General features: G+C 31.2%; 1 protein-coding gene across 4 annotated transcripts in view; it reads right to left on the bottom strand.

The window, feature by feature from the left end:
• LOC117109355 (probable phospholipid-transporting ATPase IM) overlaps positions 1 to 17,605 on the bottom strand; it is a 48,633-nt gene extending 31,028 nt beyond the window's left edge. For 2 of the 4 annotated variants that reach the window (XR_004445510.1, XM_033251661.1), the window contains exons 1-3: positions 17,527 to 17,605; positions 6,063 to 6,122; positions 5,643 to 5,701 (exon numbers count right to left, since the gene is read on the bottom strand). Coding sequence is in view for 3 of the 4 variants with exons in the window: in XM_033251661.1 (XP_033107552.1) it covers positions 5,643 to 5,701; positions 6,063 to 6,078 (75 nt within the window). In the remaining variant the exon portion in view is untranslated. Of the gene's footprint in view, positions 1 to 5,642; positions 5,702 to 6,062; positions 6,123 to 10,432; positions 10,577 to 17,165; positions 17,342 to 17,526 lie in introns of those variants that run through there. The other 2 variants (XM_033251662.1, XM_033251663.1) reach the window with 2 other exon arrangements.
• Between the last annotated feature and the right edge of the window lie 2,644 nt (positions 17,606 to 20,249).

Below are 20,249 nucleotides of genomic sequence, written 5' to 3'. Positions count from 1 at the left end.
GCTTAAATTAAAATATTAAAAAATCAACGGTAAAAATTTGAAGACTGTCCACTTGTTCGTGTACATAAGTACAGGATGACATGTTTCCTCTCTTCACCTGGTAGGTACATGGAAGGTTTCAATACTAATGCAGTGATTAATACCATCACATTATGAAATCCTCCCCAGGGGGTTGACTGTATAGGTGTTTATCTAGTGAACGGGTGTAATAATATGAAGCTAAATAGAGGCTGTGTAATTAATACTGACCACCTCCCTTTATCATTAGTATTTGTTGTACACGGAATAAATTGATTTTATTTTATTGACCTCGTTCAAAGTAAAGCAGCAGAAATATATTGGTCAATGGAAACAAAATAAGATTGGGATAAAATCAAAAATATAAATACATACAAATTAATTTTTGCTCTGATCCTAGAGAATTACAGATTAAGTAAATACTATAATTACTATATTAATTTAGATACAGTATTGATATTGTTTTTTATTCCTTTACTGAATTTAAAAAGAAACATATTCCTTGTATTCTTTAATGTTAGGGCAGGATAATTGTTGTTTGCATCTGTTTTTTTTTATCCATCCTGTAAGTGTTGGGTTCGTAATCGTTACTGCTGTGGAGTTGAAATGAAATAAAATAAAAAATAAAATAAAAAAATAAAAAATGGTTTTTTGAAATTTTATGAATGATGCATTGATGATGACAGACCTCAGTTGGAATTATTAACTATGTAATGCATTCCTTTTAAAATAATTATAGTATAATTAATATGATGAATATAAAGATCATAATACAAACTCCCCAGCGATTAAGGTAATAAGCCAGAATATCGATGCAAATTTTTGTCTCATTTCATTTATTGATTAGCAGCAGTCCATAACAGTGTTGTAGTAAGTCAGCTTTCTATGCTCAGCCAGCTTTTGCCCACGACAAATATCACCATTGTCTATTGATTTCACCATGGTACGGGCAAACAAATGTCGAGGAGTATATAGTGACTAACATGTGTTGATATTCTCACTGTAGCAAAAATATGTCACGATTCCTATGACTTACTGCCTTAATTAACTGAATGTGTTTCCATACAGTATAATAATGATGATATTGGTCAGATGATGAGTAAATGCACTTTGACCCACAAACACCAGATTAATGACATTTCACCTAATTTCATGGATTTTTTTTTAATTCTTAGGTGCTATTCACCTATCTTGCCACATGGTTAGTTACTTTAGGACATTATTGGTTTACATACAATGTTTAAAGTGGCAAACGAATGTAAACATGTTGCTGGTTGAGAGAATCATAAATCATTAAAGATCAGCTGCTAGCTAGCAGCATAATTTAAATTCAATTTATCTATCATCATATATCAACATATATAAACAATGCAAATTTGCATTCTTTGGTGAAGGGATGGGAAAATATTACAATATTATTCATGAAAATAAACATGAAATAAAGAGAGAAGACAATGGTGAGAAAGATGACGATGATGGCATATCTCATTGTCTGTGTCATCTCGGTGCCTCTGGGTACTTTCTGATGTCACAAAGATATTAATTTATATAGTAATTCATTAAAAAAAAACTACACAGGGAATAAACTTAAAGCATAACATGTTTTTTTAGGATCTGGCATAACAATTATGTATGATAATAAATGTACAATGAACTTTCAACATATTGTGACATGCCCTGATGCGTTTTTTGATAGAAAAATCTCAAACAACAGTTAACATAAATTGGCAATTCCATGCAAAACAGGACATAGCACCTAAATTTTTAAAATAGTGGTATCCTACCAAATTTGATATCAAATTAAAGATGAAATTCTGAACTTTCATGAAATGGTCTTAGTTTTCAAATTTGTATACTCACTTAAATTTTATATAAGAAATACAATTAATATTATTTTTTTTCTAAAAAATGAATAAATTAGGCCAACTTTTAGAGTGTTTAATTTATGCTCTTTAACATATATTACCAACATAACTGATTGGATTAGTAATTATTAACATTATATGTAGTATATTCATGAATTTATTTTATTTTGCGTACTTCGTTCCGCTACAGCGACTTGACGATGAACTACCATATAAAATGTCCCGAAGTTACCAAAAAAGTAATATTTTTTTTAATTTTTCAAAAGGTACTTAACAAAATTTTAAAAAATTTATTATTCAAATCATAAGCATATATGTGAACAACTTAAACATGAATTGAAATAAAAAATTATTTCGTTTACTAATTATAGCAATTTAAAAAGTGTCCTGACATTGCTTTTTTGGTAACTTTGTGACGGTAACACTGTGACATCCTATTTAAATGCACAGGGGACAATTCCATGGTAACTTCGAGACACTTTGACACAAAATTTTAGACTTTATGTGCATACAATATATATAATTTATTCAACAAGCAATAATCACAGTTACACATTGTACTTGCTACTGCTACCTACATTTCTATTGAAAAAAAATCTACAAGCATATATTAAATATGAATTTTATTGTGTCCGATAACTTCAGAACATGAAATAGGACATAGAGTTTTAACTTAGTTTTTTAAACATAAAAGTCTGGGAAAAAGGCATATTATACACTTTTTGATACAGAATGCACTGAAGAGATATTTAGCTTTAATATGATATCCTTAATACAAATATATTGTAATGACTTATATTAATATAATGATCATTTTAAAAAATCATGTGATATGGACAAGCTATAAATAATCAGTAAGTTATACCTAATTGTTTATTTTTGTATACGCACTTGTAGAGTACAGAAACTGTGATACAGTAAAACCTCAAATTGAAGCCCTGGGCTTCTTTTTTTTGCAAACTTTGGATGGGCTTCTTTTTGAGGCCACTTTTGCAAAGTTAAAAAAGGGCTTTTCAAAATATATGCTGTAAATTTTCGGAATTAGTGCTATAAAATAATAAATAGGGCCACTGTAACATCAATCTGTATCATGGAGTGTATAAAAAAGCATGTTTTTAATTTATTTAGCTTCTTTGAAATTTATGTACAGTGTACGTACTGTACTAATACTATCTCGAAAAGCAGCCTATGTTATCTTCACTAGAAGTCCATGGGCTTCTTTTCAAGGCTAAATTTGCAAAGTAAATAGGGGGGCTTCAATTATAGATGGACTTCTTCTTGATATTATGCCCATTGGGCTTCAATTCGAGGTTTTATGGTATATCATTGCAAGTAATTTTAAATTTTGTAGTTTTATATTATCAGTTTTTTTAATGCATTTAAGTTTTTTTTTTCTAGTGAGTGCTAAATAAAATATTGTTGTTGACACTCTTCAATATACATAATATATATATAATAATTATACAGTATAATTATTGTGTATATTATTATTATTATTATTAAAGTTAGCTACTGCGATATAATTTTTAATTTAAAAACATTCTTAAAAAGTGATACAAATGTAAAATATGACCAAATCGGGAATAAATTAACAAAAATATGAAAACTGTTTTAAAAATTGCTTTTATTACATCTGATAATACTGTAGTCAGCATTAAATCATGTTTGTTTTGTACAAATTAGATAAGAATCCAACATTTGTTTATGTTTTAAGACCTTTTTAAAAGAAAATTTATTCATCATTATGATGTCAACCTTTTGTCCGGAAGTTACTGTCCTGAAGTTACCACATGATTTTTAAAAATGATCATCATAATTATATACGTCATCATAATATATTTTTATTAAGGATATCCTATTAAAGCTTAATATCTCTTCAATGCTTTTCATATCAAAAAGTGCATAATATGCCTTAGTTTCACAGACTTTTATGTTTAAGTAAATAAGTTAAAATTCTATTCCTATTTCATGTCCTGAAGTTACCGGAGATATTAAAATTCATATTTAATATATGCTTGTAGATATTTAAAGTTTTTTTCAATAGAAATGTAGGTAGCAGTAGCAAGTACAGTGTGTAACTGTGATTGTTGAATAAATTATATATATTGTATGCACATAAAGTCTAAAATTTTGTGTCAAAGTGTCCAGAAGTTTAACCGTGGAATTGCCCAAATTTTCTGCAATTTGGCCTTACTATGTCTGCAAATATAGTAAATGTTTAATAATTTTATATTCATTTCTTATTGCATTGAATGAATTGAAAGGGTAAAATTCACAGTTAATTTTCTTATATACCGTAAATATTTTTTAAACATTTGATATTTCATTTGAATTAAGAGAAAAAAATTAATTATTTACTATATTATTATTATTTTATTTCTACCCAACATCAAGTGAATAAATCAATAAGATGAAGACAAGATAGATTAAAATAAATCGGAAAACCAAGACTTTGCACAACTCACTAAATGATAATGTGAACTATGATCTTTGAATAAAGTGGAGAAACATACTTTTCTTCAAAAGTAGAAGATATAAATGACAAAGTTAAACATGAACAACGACTTTAAGCACCTAACACCTGATTTTTCACTCGGATATATCTCACCATTAATCGCTTTAAAGGTACATCTTCAAATTTCAAAATCACCAGAGCTCATTAAACTTTAGCCTTGTCAATGTCTCATAATTCTTTGTTAAAAACCAAACCATAATTTGCTTGATTTTGCTTACAATCTTGGTGGTGTTATCCTCTTTCATCAACAGTTCACATGCTGTTGTATTATTCTCACCAATTCTCACTTTCTTACACATTGTATGTAACCTATTTTTTTTTAATGTCTCACAACATCTTTCTTACTTATGCCTCACAATTTCTCATTGATGCTCACAATCACACCTACTGTAAGTAACTTCTTCCTCATTAATGTTTCTCTTCATCTTTCGCATACCTACACCTCACTTATTGTTTGTTTTGCTCACCTACTGTATGTAACATCCAGCTCATAAATGCCCCACAACCTCTTGCTCATCAATTGTGCACAACCTCATTTAATCAATATCTCACAAAACACATGTTAATCTCTCATCAGTGCTTCAGCCTCTTGCTCATCAATTGCTCACAACCTCATTTAATCAATATCTCACAAAACACATGTTCATCTAAACATCACAAAATTTCTCATCAGTGCCTCGGCCTCTTGCTCATCTATTGCTCACAATCAATAACTCACAAAACATGTGTTCAGCTAAACCTCACAAAACCTCTCATCAGTGCCTCAGCCTCTTGCTCACCAATTGCTTGAAACGTTTTTCTCATCAAGGCCTCATAAATTTTTCCTTATTAACAACTCAGACATAATAACCTTTTACTCATTAATTCCTTTTGCACTGGTGGTAGCCGATGTATGTGCAATGAACCTACAGTTTAATTCCGTTGAAAAGATACACTCTTCAACAAAGAGAGTTATTGTTTCTCAACTTAATGGTCTGGTCATGCATTTTTATAGCACTTTCCACAATAAAAACCATCAAGGCACTTTTAAACCACTAAAAACTACAATAACAATAAATTTATCGATGAACTGCCCAATATCCCATCAATAATAGAATGGTATTATATGTTGTTAAGGTTGATTTTAGTTCTAGAATAAAGGTAGCCATAAAAAATAAGTTTATCATCATTGATGGTTGGTGCATGGAATAAGTTGTAATATAAATATTTCAATGATATACTGTATATAATGTAATTATACTCACTGCATATTTAAATTGAGAATTGAATGATCGGTCATTTGCCTTCACAACCCGTCCACAATCTAATAATGAATGCAAAAAGTCAGTCAATTCAAGTTTAAGTAATACTAAGAATAGCAAGGATGAAAAGATTAAAATGTTTATAAAGTTAAGGATTCAAATTTAATTAGCATCCTTGACTATATTGTAATTACTACATAAGAAAGTCCTTAACTCCTTGATTGTATACTGTAGCATTGTTCTATGTTAAAGATGCAAGGTTTTAATGGAATTTTGTGGACAATTTTTCAATTGTTTTGGCAGGTAGGGTATATATAATTTATTAGATATCCAATAGCACCAATAAGTATACCAAATACAGTATAATGTACCAATGACATCAGTACCAAATAGAAGAAGTGAACAAACATATTGAGTAGTTACCTGGAGTTGCAGCCATTGTGTATCTTTGGCCGTTTAGTTCTGTCCACTATGAAGGGAAATCTACAAAAAAATATATATATATAAATAAATAATGATGCATCATTACAGTACCTGTAATTATATAATTGAATAATTATTCATTTGTTATTTAAATATTAAACCAGACATTAAAGTCATGGAAACTACATTAAACACACTGTACAGCAATTGAGAATATCAAATGAGAGTAAGATATCAATATAAATTAATACACAAAAATTTATTAAATGTCTAATGAAAAAAGAATGCAAGAATTAAGTTCAAGAACAACAAAAGTGATAATAAATACAAATTTGCAAAATACAAAGTAAAATGTGTTTAACAATGAATAAATATTACAAAATCCAATAAATACTGTAGGCAAATGAAAGTAATTATTTACTATACTGTTGTTCACTGGTAATGAATAATATATTACAAAGTATTAATTCCACTCCTTTGTCCTCCAGCACCACAGTATTTTATACAATGTCACCTACTGTATAACACTGCCAAACACTAAACAATAAGTAACTATCTTGCTAGTTCTAATAATAACGGCTATAGGCTTACATACAAAATATATATATTAAGGATACACCCTGTCCTAAGCGATGGGGATGGTATTCCAACTTTTTATCAATTTCTATAAAACACATAATGTGCAGACAGACAATAGGTACATCTATGTATAGTACTGTATGTCTACTACTACTACTACTAAAGATAGTAGTTAATTTATAAATTTTAAAGACAGGTTATTGATACAATGGTATCAATGCTCTGTTTTCTGAGTCAGTAATGTGTAATGAGGTACTCAAAGAACATGTTATTGTACTGTTAATATGGATAATAGCTTTTCATGGATGCGGAAGCATGTAATGAAATTTCTAAGTAATAAGCAACTGTGGGTTCATCAACATCGAGAGCACATAACTATGTTTTTCAAGGATTTAACATTTTACAAATATTCAACACTTTGCACAGGGAGGATCTGTCGTCTGCCACCACCACATTACAGCAAGAAAAACAAATTTATGAATTACCGGTATGAAATATCGAGGTTACAATAGTAGAATTGAAATTGAATCTTCCTTCTTGAAAACTTACAATCTAAGATATACACAGGCTGTGCAGTACCTCAAGCAGGCATCTCTACCATATATTTTTTTTAAGTTCCTAGTAGGACAGTTCTATATCACAATTATTGTCAGAAATATACTAAGAGCTACTACTGTATATTGATATTTTCATTTTGGAATGGAGAATCTTCATGGTTTATGAAAGTCGATCCCATTTTAATGGGTTAATTAAAACTTTCCTAAGCATTATTAATCAAATATTATTAGAGTACCGTTTCATCATTGATGTGTGTACTTTCTACTGGATGTGTTAACAACCTACATGTACTGCACCGACGTGTAAAGCTGACATGATTCAATGGAAAATGCAATGCAACAAGGTGCATGCAATGGACCATATTTAATGACAATCTGCAGTCTGCTATCAACACATTATCAATACGTTGGGGTGCAGTGATGTTAGATATTGAATGAAATGCTTTCATTTTTATTAAATTAAAGCGAATAATAAATAAATTTTGTTCGATATAATGTATGCTTTTAAGTATTCAAGGGCAAAAGGATTTAAATAATGACAGCACAATCAATTACAGATAAAACTTACTAAGCCACTAAGAATGCCTTATCCTTCTCATGAACACTGTGTAATTCAAATACATCACTCACAGAGAGGAATCTGTTTAGCATGTTCCATGAGATTAAACCACTGATTCTACAGTATACAATTCATTCATATTCAAAAATTCTGTCAGCTCTATATCACTAGCTGTGTGATTGAGATACAGGTCCTACGTAAAGTAGTTATAAACTAGAAGAGATACAGGTCCTACGTAAAGTACATTAGTTATAAACTAGAATTTATATAGTGCCTATCACAACCTGCAGATTATACAAAGCGATTATACAAGGCACTGGCATTATTATTTCTCTGGTCACTAGATACTGAGTTGGCTGATCTGCACATTGTGCAACTTTCTCTGCTCTCTGAGGAGTATCCCTGTCATTGCTGCTTATATGCACACAAACCATGTACATAAATTTGCCAGACCATCATACCAGGTACCCATTTACAGTATACTACTGGGTGAAGAGAGTCTTGCCCCAAGGACACAAGAAATGCAATGAGCGTTGGTCTCGATTTCCTGATCTCACAATCAGAAGTTGAACACCATACATGTTGCACCATTCGCGTGTGGTCGGAAGATCCACATGTGACTATCACATGGGAATCACTAGTTCCCAACTCTGAATAAGAAAATTAAGTAAGAAAGAATGCAATATCTTTGGGATGCTGTGAACATTACTTTCAATACTTAACATTTGGTAGATAAATACAATAGGATAACTAGACAACTGAACATTCACATTTTAATAGCAAAAGTTGGAGCAATTTTGTATCAAATTCCTAGTCAGGGGCGGATCCAGTAGGGATCACGGGGGGAAAGTGCCCCCCCATTTTGCTACTAAATTTTAAAAATTTCAACACAAATCAATGTTATGTGCTCTCACTTACCTATTCTGAAACTGTTGTTCCCCCTCCTCCCGTTTTGAAAAATTCTGTATCCGCCCCTACTAATAAAGTTTGCAATGCCATCTTTGTGGTGAACATGGCTTGATAATGTAAACAATATAATTCATTGTATATCATATAGTACTTTGATCATTTAATTGATATATTTACTTTCTTACGTACTGTAAATAGAAAGATACAGTAAGGAAAGTTGAAGTTGGAAAATCCCTAGATATTTTGGCTATGTACAATAACTAACACTTATCTCAAAATGTAAATATTCCTTGTAAAATAACACAAGTGGAGGGGTTTGAAGCTCAAAATAAACCTATAGCTTAGGTCAAGATGCTCACCTTCCAATACCATAGTTCTGGGCTCAAATCCTGTAAAATGCTAGAAATTTTCCTCATGATTAAAGTCGAGCACACTGTCGGCTGCAGCTGCCGAGTCTAGCTCTGCACCTACAGTAATGAAGCCAGCACAGGCTGCTGGTGAAAGCTTGTGTGAATGAATACTATAGTTGGTCAATAAAGTGCCAGTGTTTAATTTTACATAGTTATACCTGACTAATATGGCTCCACCTACTAACCTACTATTATATACAGTATGCTCTATGTAAATGCAAATCCAAGGAGCTGCCAGGCTCAGCCTGCCATTAAGAATGCTGTACAGAGAGCATCTCACACAATTGATGAGTAAACTACTGTAGCTGACAGATGTGAGAGACATCTTTTTAATAATCAAAATCATATTAATGGATTCCGGATGGCCACTCAAATGTTCTTAAATAAGTACTGCTATGACAGCTTGCTGATAGCAATCAAATATCAAGTGCACCACTCTAGACAAATTATAATCTGTCAACATTATTCATTCATTGCATATTACCAAATACAGTAAAAATCCAAAAGATCTAATTTAACGAACTGAAGCTCTCTTCTGAGCATTTAAAGCAATTTACTATTAAAGACATTCATTCAATTATCAAGACCGTTGATAATTATAAGAATCATGTAACAGTACATGAGACTTTCTTGAAATTCAAAGCAGTTTGTAATCAAACATTAAATCAAAAGACCTTTAAGAGTACAATTAATCTTTATCTTGACCTTAAAGCGATATGCACAAGCAATAAAAATTGAAAAATACCCAAAATAAAACTGCTTTTAAAAGAGTACAGTAATACTTCTTTTCAAAATAACGTAATTAATTATCATCCAATAATCAATTAAATTATACTGTACAATGACAAGAACAAATAAAAAAAAAATATGTGCTACAAGGGAGAATAAAAGAAACCAACTTCATCTTCATGTATAACAAGTAATACAGAAGGTTTCAATTCTACATATGGCTAGATAAGCTCATGGGCAGTTCTGGGAGGTAGGGAGAAGAAAGATGATAAGGATAGATGCCAGTCCTACCACTTCCAAAAAAAAATTCCTAAGCCTTCACACCAAATATTGAAACAAAGTAATGTTCCCAAAAGAGCATCTACAGTATATCTTCTTATTCTGACCCTTGTTCGTCCTAGCATGTAATCATTATCATCATACTCTGGGGTTAGAAACTTGTGTTCAAATTCTGCTCCTTGTTGAAGTCCTTCAAATTCCAGCTCTCTGTGGTTTAAGCGCATCCAGGAGTCCTTGTTCAAATCCTTTAAATCCTGTTATGGTGACAACGCCATTGCTTGTCTTCTAATTATCATTATTAAATTATCATGACTTCACAATTACTAACTCTGCTACAGTAGTACTTACCAGAATTATTGGTTGATGAAATTCTGCATAAAAGTGATGACTGTGAATTTGACATCCAAGCAATACTATTCAGTTCCAGAACGAAAAACCATCAAAAAAGATGAAAACTTAAGCAACTTTCTTTATCCAGCACCCAAAGATAAGCGTCATATTTTTCCACTCTTTCTTAACAATAAGCATTACGTCAAACACAAAGTCAATCAATAAACTTGAGAAAAAGCACCACAATATATGATCAATATATTTTATAAATACTGTGTTGCCATAGAAACCTTTATCATCGTGTGCTATATATGCACGAATCAAATTCATAGATACAAATCGATAAAGTTTTAATATTGTTTGTTGCATTATCCTAAAACAAATACCAGTATACTAGACCTATATTGGTTGGATTAGGAATTATCTTTTAATAAACTACTATACTTTATGTAATCAATATAATTTAATATAGGCAATAGTCTTATCATTATATTCAGCCTTTTTACAAGTTGATTAATAAACGAATTTGGAGGTAGATAGAGTACTGTACTTTATGTTATCAATATCAATTAGGCGAGATTTTTTTTTCTTGCAATCATATTTTTTAAAGATCGTCAGAGGAGGGCGGGAAAAACTAAATTTTGTTTTCTTATTTAGCAAATAGTTTTGCCAAAAACATCCAGATGGAGGAGAAAATAAAAATAAAATGTTATTGGTGAATGTAAACAGTGTAGTAATTGGATAGTTAAAAGTTTTAGATTTATAATTATTTTTATAATAAAAAAAAAAACTGCACTAATTGGCTAAAAATAAAATGTTACTTTTATTTGAAATCATAGTAAGTAATCATTGATATAAAAATGAATAAATAGAAAAAATCATTATAAATTTTCCCTAAGTGTTATTTCAATTTCCCAGTACATTCTACAATCTGAAAACTGAAAATACTGTATGCATGCTTCAATTGAAATATGCTGTTTCAGATTTTTTTCTCCAAGGCCTCCAAGTACTGGTGATCGTTTCTAAAGATGTTTGAAAACAATGGAAATTTTGTTTATGAGGAAATATGTGTGGCTTATAATTTATATGGATATCGTTCATACTATACAATTGAGTGGGTGTTACTTAGCATATTGAAACGTCTTAATTTGTCCATAACACTTCCCTGATTTGTCAAATTCAGTGTATTATTATTTCTTAAACTACAGCATCCAAGGACAAATGACCATAAGATCTATAGCACACATACTATTACTATAGCACCAGTCCTGGCAAAACATTGTGGATATACATAATTTAAGTTTAGTATATAAATTGCTACCAGTGTTTTTATTTTATAGCATTATCTACTAGATCTACAGTAACATTAAGAAAAGATGGGTAAAAACATTACTACTAGTTCAGAGTATAAAATTTACATCTTGATCTTCATACGATTTCTAATAAGAAAGATGGGTGGGTACAAAGTCTAAGCTCTCACATAGGTTCATCTAAGATCTGAAACACACAAATTTCCATGTTACATTTTGGAACTTTATCCATTTTCAAATCTGCAACACAATGGTCACTTTACATTAACAGAGGAATTGTTTTTTATTTGAATGCAATTACAAAGTGGCACCTTTAAAAGACAAGGGACATTCATTCCACTAGGAAAGGTTTTCTTCTTCTAATGGATAAATATAATTGTGTGTTCATTAGTCTTTTAGGTAGAAATAATTAGTATAATTTTAAGGTAATGTAAAGTGAGCAAGAGAATGTACAAATTTTATACTGGTATTACAAACCAAGAGAATTTACATATTTAGACTGGTGTTATAATACCAGTGGATATTTGGTGGGTAAAATACTGCGATCTCCCAGTCGGTATGCATTTCAATTATACAATGCATTCAATTTGAGTTGTTGAAATGTGCACACACCATCAGGCCAGGAAAAAAAAAAAGTTTGTACTCCGACTATGAAAATTGCCTCGATAAAATGCCTCGAGCACCATCTGTATATAGGCCAAAAGTTTATTTTTTAGAATTGTTTTTCCCAAAAAATGTCTCCAGGACATTTATGATGCCTCCAACTGCTGGGTGCGCAGTCGCACACTCTTTCCAGCTCTGCTAAACATATCGACGATATGGCTCATACAAATGGCAGGGTGATGAAACACATTATAAAGTGCCTGGCTCATGGAAACAATGTCATCATTCTAAGGCTCAAACCACACACACCCACTTTAACAACCAAATCCTTTACTGCTATGCCACGTTTCCACATTATTATTGCTCAGTTATACATCAAAATTTTACACTGCTCACCTGATTTTTGTAAAGGTGATGCTGAAAGTATAATGCAACAGATCTTTTTTGTATCTATGTTGAGTTCATCTGGGCTTACGTATCAGGTACCGGTAATAATCGTTATCGCACTTACAGTAAATTTGAGCCTGGGATCTGCACATTTCTTAGAATCCAACACACCAATCAGAGATAAGTTTCTACTATCAAGTAAGAATAAATAAATATTTTTTATGCGAAGGTGTGACCTTTTGAAAGTAAACAAGTACAGAGCTTAATCTGAATTCCAATTAATGGCACTGCAACAGAACTGTAACTATGACTGTAATATAGGCACATTTTCATTATTTTTACTGGAAGGATTTTTTTTATGAAGCGTGGAGAGAAAAAATAAAATAAAATTTTTGGAAGAAGGAAACAACATGGCTTGATTAAGTTTAGACAAATGCAGAATTCATTCAGAAGAATCTTTATTTTGCACCCAGAAACATATGATCCTACATAAATAGCAAATCACAAACATTTTTTTTTTTTTTGTTGTTCAATTCAAAATATAGAATCTACAAAAAAAATGTACTGCAGCATGGGCATTCTCAATGTTGGTTTTGAAAGCGACTAAGTTTTACAAATTGTATTTTTCCTCCCTGTATCTCTCAATATGAGGCATGTAGCGAAATGTATAAGTTGTCACACAGGCCAGTATTGAGTAAATGAGCTATAAAATATGGGAGCTCAAAAATTGCCTAAAAATCCAAATTTTTTTTCATTATAGATCAACAGTTTAATGTTTTATTATTAATCATGTACCAAAATATTAGTTCTGGAAGTGGTCAACAAATTGTTTATTTAATGTTATTTTGATAGTTCATTCTATAGTATTAAACAATGTATGCACAAATAACTTGAAGGCAATTACTCAAAATCATGTTTATCTTGATTCTTAAGAGTATTATACTTTCACTTTTCAATAACTTAGGCTTGAAATGTCCAATTTCAATGAATGACCCCTTATTTTAAAGATCACATACTCAGGTATCTGAAAATACCAATAACTTTGATTTCAATTTTTGCTACAACTTAGCCATTTTGCCACAACATGCCTCATATAATCATACAGTTTTTAACCAAAAAATTAGGTGGAAAAGTATCCCCTACCCCTTCAGCAGATACACCACGGAGGTCCACAATAATAGTACTGTCCTTATTGGATTCTAAAAAATATTTAACAAGATAAAAAGAGAATACTATTGTGCCTCCATGTAAAAACTACCTTGTTCAAGACAGCTTTGACAAGGGTTAAGTATCATGTGATTGAGAGTTTTTATATTCCATACGCTTGCACATTATTAACTCTTTTCCCCCAATTTTTCGTAAATTTCTTAAACATGGCAGAAAGTTATCGAGAAATGGTCCTATCAAGGAATGGACAGCACAGCTCAATACTCCTCCTGGATCAAAAACATATTAAGGACCTCCATGTTAAATAACATGTCAAGATGTTTAGCTTTATTTTAGGTTATTTTGTATTTATGCACAAATTTTACTCCTTGAATTAGAAAAAAAAAATACTAATTGTGATCTTATATAGCTAGCAAATCACAAAAATATTAATGGTTTATATTATTTTATTGGGTATTTTGTATATGTGCAAGGAAAATTATTGGTCCTTGAGAGTGAGAGCTGGCATAAGAATACTTGGGTCTGATGCCAAATACGCAAGACTTAATAGGTACAGTATGTTGAGCAAGACAGATGCCAGACAGTGAAAAAAAATTATGGAAAAACGAGAAGTATGAAGCATGACCAGATTATCCAGGATGCTATTCATGAATTATGCAAATTCAAATCTGATGAAAGAACGTCAAAAAATATTGTCTGTCAAAAATCTTGGCTGAATATAACCATTGTATACGAATAATAGGCTACTAAACAGAGCAGCACTTTCCAAGGTGATCTGGACCTATTATTGCGAACACATTATAGCGTGCTTGTATTTCAGACAGCACAATGTGCTAAGGGTAATACGTTGAGATCTACATTGAATGTAATGGGCTACTTAGGTCATGCAAAGTGAACCTGAGGGATAAAGCAAGATCCTTTCTGTGTCCACACTGAATATAATGACCTGCTTCTTGAGAGGTCATCTGGGTCATTGGTAATGCAAGACGATTACGTTCACATTTTTCAATTTGTAAATATGTCGGAGCAATTGCTAAGCCAATAATCTAGACATTTATTTGAGCAAGATATTTTCACGGCAAGTTTTAATGTTAAATCTATATACAGTGTATATTTTTAATGACATGCTTTTTCTACTAGTTTCCCACATTATGTTAGTCACCATTTCATGCTTTCAAATTAATTACAACCACAGATTTTAGTGTTTAATTTTCCATTCAATTCAATTTCTTTTATTGCTATACAAGTGCCATCTTGGGCCCATATCCATGCAAACACAATGAAACACAAAAAATACAATACAATGGTACCTATGCATCATGGGATAGGGACGTCACTTCTCCCTTCCCAAACTACCACACTAACTATTAACTTGATTGAACAAATGGAATATAGTCTTGAAGGGCGAAGCTTGGTCCATGTAGTGCCGATCACCTACATATAGATCTTAATCTTGAAATTTCATTTGAGTGTTGGTGTTCCTTTACAAGAACTTTGATCTTTTCTTTGGAAAGAAATGGGAATGATAGGAATACTTATTGTATGACTCATCAATTGATGGAATAAGAAAAGATATGTTATTCCAAGTTATTCGGTAACCACAAGGTCAACTATTCAATTTACTAATGGTGCTCAATATAAGCCAACAAGATGTGTTTCTGACAATAAAACTACCTTTTATGAAAGATAATTAATGGGGAATTCTGTTAATTAAAAATTGATTGATGTTTATAAATTTGAAATTTTCAAAAATAAATATTAAATTAATTTAGTGATATTAAAATATTAATTTAGTGATAAATACAAAAAGTTAAGCTATGTTTAGAACAACATACTGTGTATAAATATGATTTATGTGATTAAAGCCATGGTCCGGGGGAAAAACATTTTTGATATGTTGTACAATTTCAATTCAATATAATTCAATTCAATATAAAGTTTATTTCCACATCACATCATCAATATCAATACAAAATACATAGACAGAACATTTGAATAAAGTGGAAAAAGGGTCGCCACAACAAGCAAGCTTTATAACGGGCGCCCATTGATTATGAAATAAAATTAACTACTATATCACAAAAGAATAAATTTTATAAATATTGATTTTTCTAAGACAGAAAAAGGGAACTTGAAAAAACTCTTTAATGGTTAATGTGATACATATTTTTGAATATTTAAAAACTGGGAAAAAAGGGGCATAACCACCTTTTTTTCCATCATTTGGAAATCACTAGGAAAATAGGTGCGCAGAATCGTAAGCTCCAAAAATGTTTAAGAACTCAATGAATATCTTTAGTTAATGCCTTATGTAAATCTAAAACCTGTCATATTCTTAACATATTGGCGCTTGTCACGCCGTCAGAGGTCTGCTCCTGCCTCAGCTTGACTATCAAATTCGTTCTTGTTTGGTACTCGTGAAGTTGATCTTAAAGTCAGGCTCCGGAGGAAAAAAATTTTTGATATGTTGTAGAACTGATTTTTCTAAGACAGAAAAAAGTTGTTTGACTAAAAACTGGGGAACGGTGAATGAGATACAGATTTTTTAATATTTAAAAACTGGGGGAAAAAGGGGCGTAACTGCTCATTTTTACACCTTATTCAGTTCTACAACATATCAAAAAATTTTTTTCCTCCGGAGCCTGACTTTAACAGAATACTGCAATTTAAAAAAAAAGCAGTGCGGCTGGTCTTTGCGTATGGACGGAAGCAGCCCTCCGATGGATTTCTTAGGACGCTACATTCACTTCCTATTTATATTAAACAGAGAATCAGGTACAAAATCCTTTTTTTTTTTAATGTTTTCAAATGTATTCAAGTTCCATTATTCCTTTATATAGCAATAATCTAATTATAGGTGTCAATTCCTCTAAGACTCCACCCAGCTTCGAAAATCGAAGAAGAAAGTCGGTAACAGTGCATTTTCTATTGACAATGAGCATACCTGGAACGCACTTCCTGCTGACTTGCCAGAAGTGGAGTCTATTCAAACATCATCTTAAAACTGTTCACTTTTGTTTTTGTTTTTGTTTTGAAATATAAGTTTTGTAAGGCATTTTAATGTTTTATTTGAGTTATAATTATTGATCATTATGTCTAATATTCATGAAGCATTAGTCATTGACAAGTAATATACCGAAAGATTAGCTAATAAGGGACAGGGACAGTTCAGTAGCCCTCTTGGCCCTACTACAGTGCCCACCAGCCCAGGCTCAGCAGGCAGGCTATGAGAATAGGCCTAGGCCCTAATTAATTGATAACAACAATTGGCAAAAATTACTTACTCTTAAATAAAACGAACCGATTCTGATTAGTAAAAGTGAAAGAATAGACGATCTCCATGAATAGATAACCATAAAATTCCAGGTGTGAGCCATTCAGACGCAAGTCTATACAAACGAGACAGAAGGTTACCGCCCATATAGTGAATCCTGATTCCTGGTCATCCCTTGCCAAAAGGTACGATTTACAGTGCACAACTCGGCTCATTCAGGCGTAACCTAGAACTAGGCAGGACTAGCTAGCATAGAGAGGCCTAGCACTGCAGCAGTTGTTTGTATTCACCAAACAAACCCCACTTTGTAGATAAAAACAAAATATATGACTGAAATTAAAACACATTTGTTAAATTGTGTCTGAACTTACCCCAAATGTATACTTAATTTACAACATGTTTTGATGTGGTCTACAACAGAGAAAGGGCGTCACAAATTACCGCTTGGTTTATCGCCATGTTGACAATCATTAATTATGCAGCAGAGGTCGATGTGGGGTCAAGTTTGCACGAAAAAAATACAAAAACAAAAACAACAATATTAATACAAATTGAACACGTAATTAGCTATTGAATACGAGCCCTATAGAAGTTTCTTTTATAATATCTTTATTACAGCCAGTACAACCACTTCGCGCAACGTGGGAGGAGCTCATTAAACAAAATATAACATCTAGCGTAGGCCCTAGGTCCTATTTATATTCTCAGTGATTTCGTTTCGGATCATAATTAATATTTTTTATTTATTGAATGCTAATAATTCACATACTCAGGCCTAGGCCTAACTGCCTAATTCTGTGATTGTAATATAATAATACAAATATATACTCTAACAAAGTTACATTTATTTTAAATCACCCATACTGAGCTAATATAAACAGTTGAAAAATAAAAATGCATTATTCAAGTTGCTTCTTAATGTAGGCCTAATTCACAGTTATTAACAATAAGAACATTTTCCTCACCATCAGTTAACTGACACAAAAATGATAGCGGCCTATACAGTATTGTTCATTTTGATAAGTTGTAGGCGTTCAACTGGAAATTATGACGAGAAAAGTTTTCCTTGCTATCATCAACTGATTTCGTTTTCTGGTGATAATCAAAAGAGCACTTTATCTTTAACAATACTAAAAACCAACCAACTTTTTTAAAAACGTATATTTTATGGTAAAATTATTTATAGGTCTATATGCGGGAACTAACCTATAAAAATAGGTGAATAAAACGATGAAATTTAATATTCCATTGATCGATTCCATTGATTGAGTTACAGTGTATTATCAGGTCTAGGATGACGAACGAATGTCATAAACTCATTCGATAAACTTACCATAAATTGATTATGAGCTATAGTACCGTACCTTGCGTTATATTAAAAAGAATAATATGGCAATAAACAAAATGTTTAATTTCGGCATATTCGATTATGGTAAGGAATCGGTTAAATAACCACGTTTCAGCGAAAAATTCAGGAAATACATATATAAAATAGCCGCCTAATCAATTATGTAACACTAACAATGTTATTACAGGAAAATATCGCTAAGAAAAACCTCGTGGAACAATACTTACCTCTCATCGATTGTCGTTACTGTAAATTTTGATATGACAGGTATTTTTTTTTATAGACGTAAGAATAGACGTAAGAATAAAAAAAATTATTTGTAAACGATGAGAGTAGAGTATATGTTGCCTTTATTGATTTAAAATGAGCCTTGTTGCCTTTATTGATTTAAAAAGAGCCTTTGATTCAATTGATCATCAGTTTCTTATATTTAAATTAAAGAAAGAAGGTTTAAAACAAAATATACTTAACATTATTATTTCAATGTATGATAAACTTTCTGCCCATGTAAAAGTTGGAAGTATTATCAGTAATCAATTCAGATGTTTAATTGGTATTCAACAAGGGTCACTTCTATCCTCTTTTCTTTTTAATTTATTTATTAACGATTTAAGTAAAATATTAAATACATCGGAACGTACACATAAAATTCAAATTGGCGATTTTCTCATTAACCATTTACTTTATGCAGACGACCTTGTTCTTATGAATGACACTGTTTTTGGTTTGCAATCTTCTTTAAACAAATTGGCTGTCTACTGTGATAAATGGGGTCTTACTGTTAATATTGAAAAAAGTAATGTTGTCGTTTTTAAAAATGGGGGAAAATAAAAAAAAAAGAAAAATGGTATTATAAAGATGTTTTATTACAAGTAGTTAAATCTTACAATTATCTTGGTGTAGTGTTTAATTCAAATGGCACATGGACGAATGCAATTAGTTATAACTGTACAAAAGCAAACAAAGCTCTTTTTACTTTAAAACGATTAATACATAACCAATTTGGCAACTTACCAATACATTTGTGAAACAAAATGTTTGATGTAAAAATAGTACCAATATTAATGTATAGCAGTGAGATCTGGGGAATCAATGACATACCAATTATTGAAAAATTTCACTCCAGGTTTTGCAGATTTATTTTAGGAATAGGCAGCACAGCTCCAACTATGGCAGTTATGGGTGAATGCGGGAGATTTTCACTTTCTGTTGCTGGTATTAGAAATGCTTTACGTTATTGGTTACGTTTAATTAATGCAGATAATAAAAGTTGTATTTACAGTTGTTATAGATTCCAGTTAAGATGATTACAGTCCAACGATAAATCTTGGTTGTACTTTATTAAGGAGAAATTATGTTCAATTGGTTTTGGTATAAATTGGTATGAACAAAATGTTGAGAACAATGTTGCTTTTATATCTGAAATAACTACTCGTCTAACTGATATTGAACGTCACAATTTTCATGAACAAATTAATTTATTTTACAGACTTAAGTATTATGTGACATTTAAATATAATTTTACAATCGAACTATACTTAATGCATATACAAAATTTTAATTATAGACGTATTCTTACTAAGTTGCGTTTAGGAGTCCTTGAATTAGAAATTGAAACTGGTAGATGGTCAAAAATTGATAAAAAAGATAGATTATGCAAACATTGTACATTAAATTTAGTTGAAGATGAGTACCATTTTACTTTAATTTGCCCTTGTTACACTGATATTCGTAAACATTATATAT

This window comes from Anneissia japonica, unplaced genomic scaffold (genome assembly GCF_011630105.1).
Source record: "Anneissia japonica isolate Jap-2015-1 unplaced genomic scaffold, ASM1163010v1 scaffold288010_len917306_cov203, whole genome shotgun sequence".
NCBI lineage: Eukaryota > Metazoa > Echinodermata > Crinoidea > Comatulida > Comatulidae > Anneissia > Anneissia japonica.
This window is presented reverse-complemented; position numbering and strand designations above follow the sequence as displayed.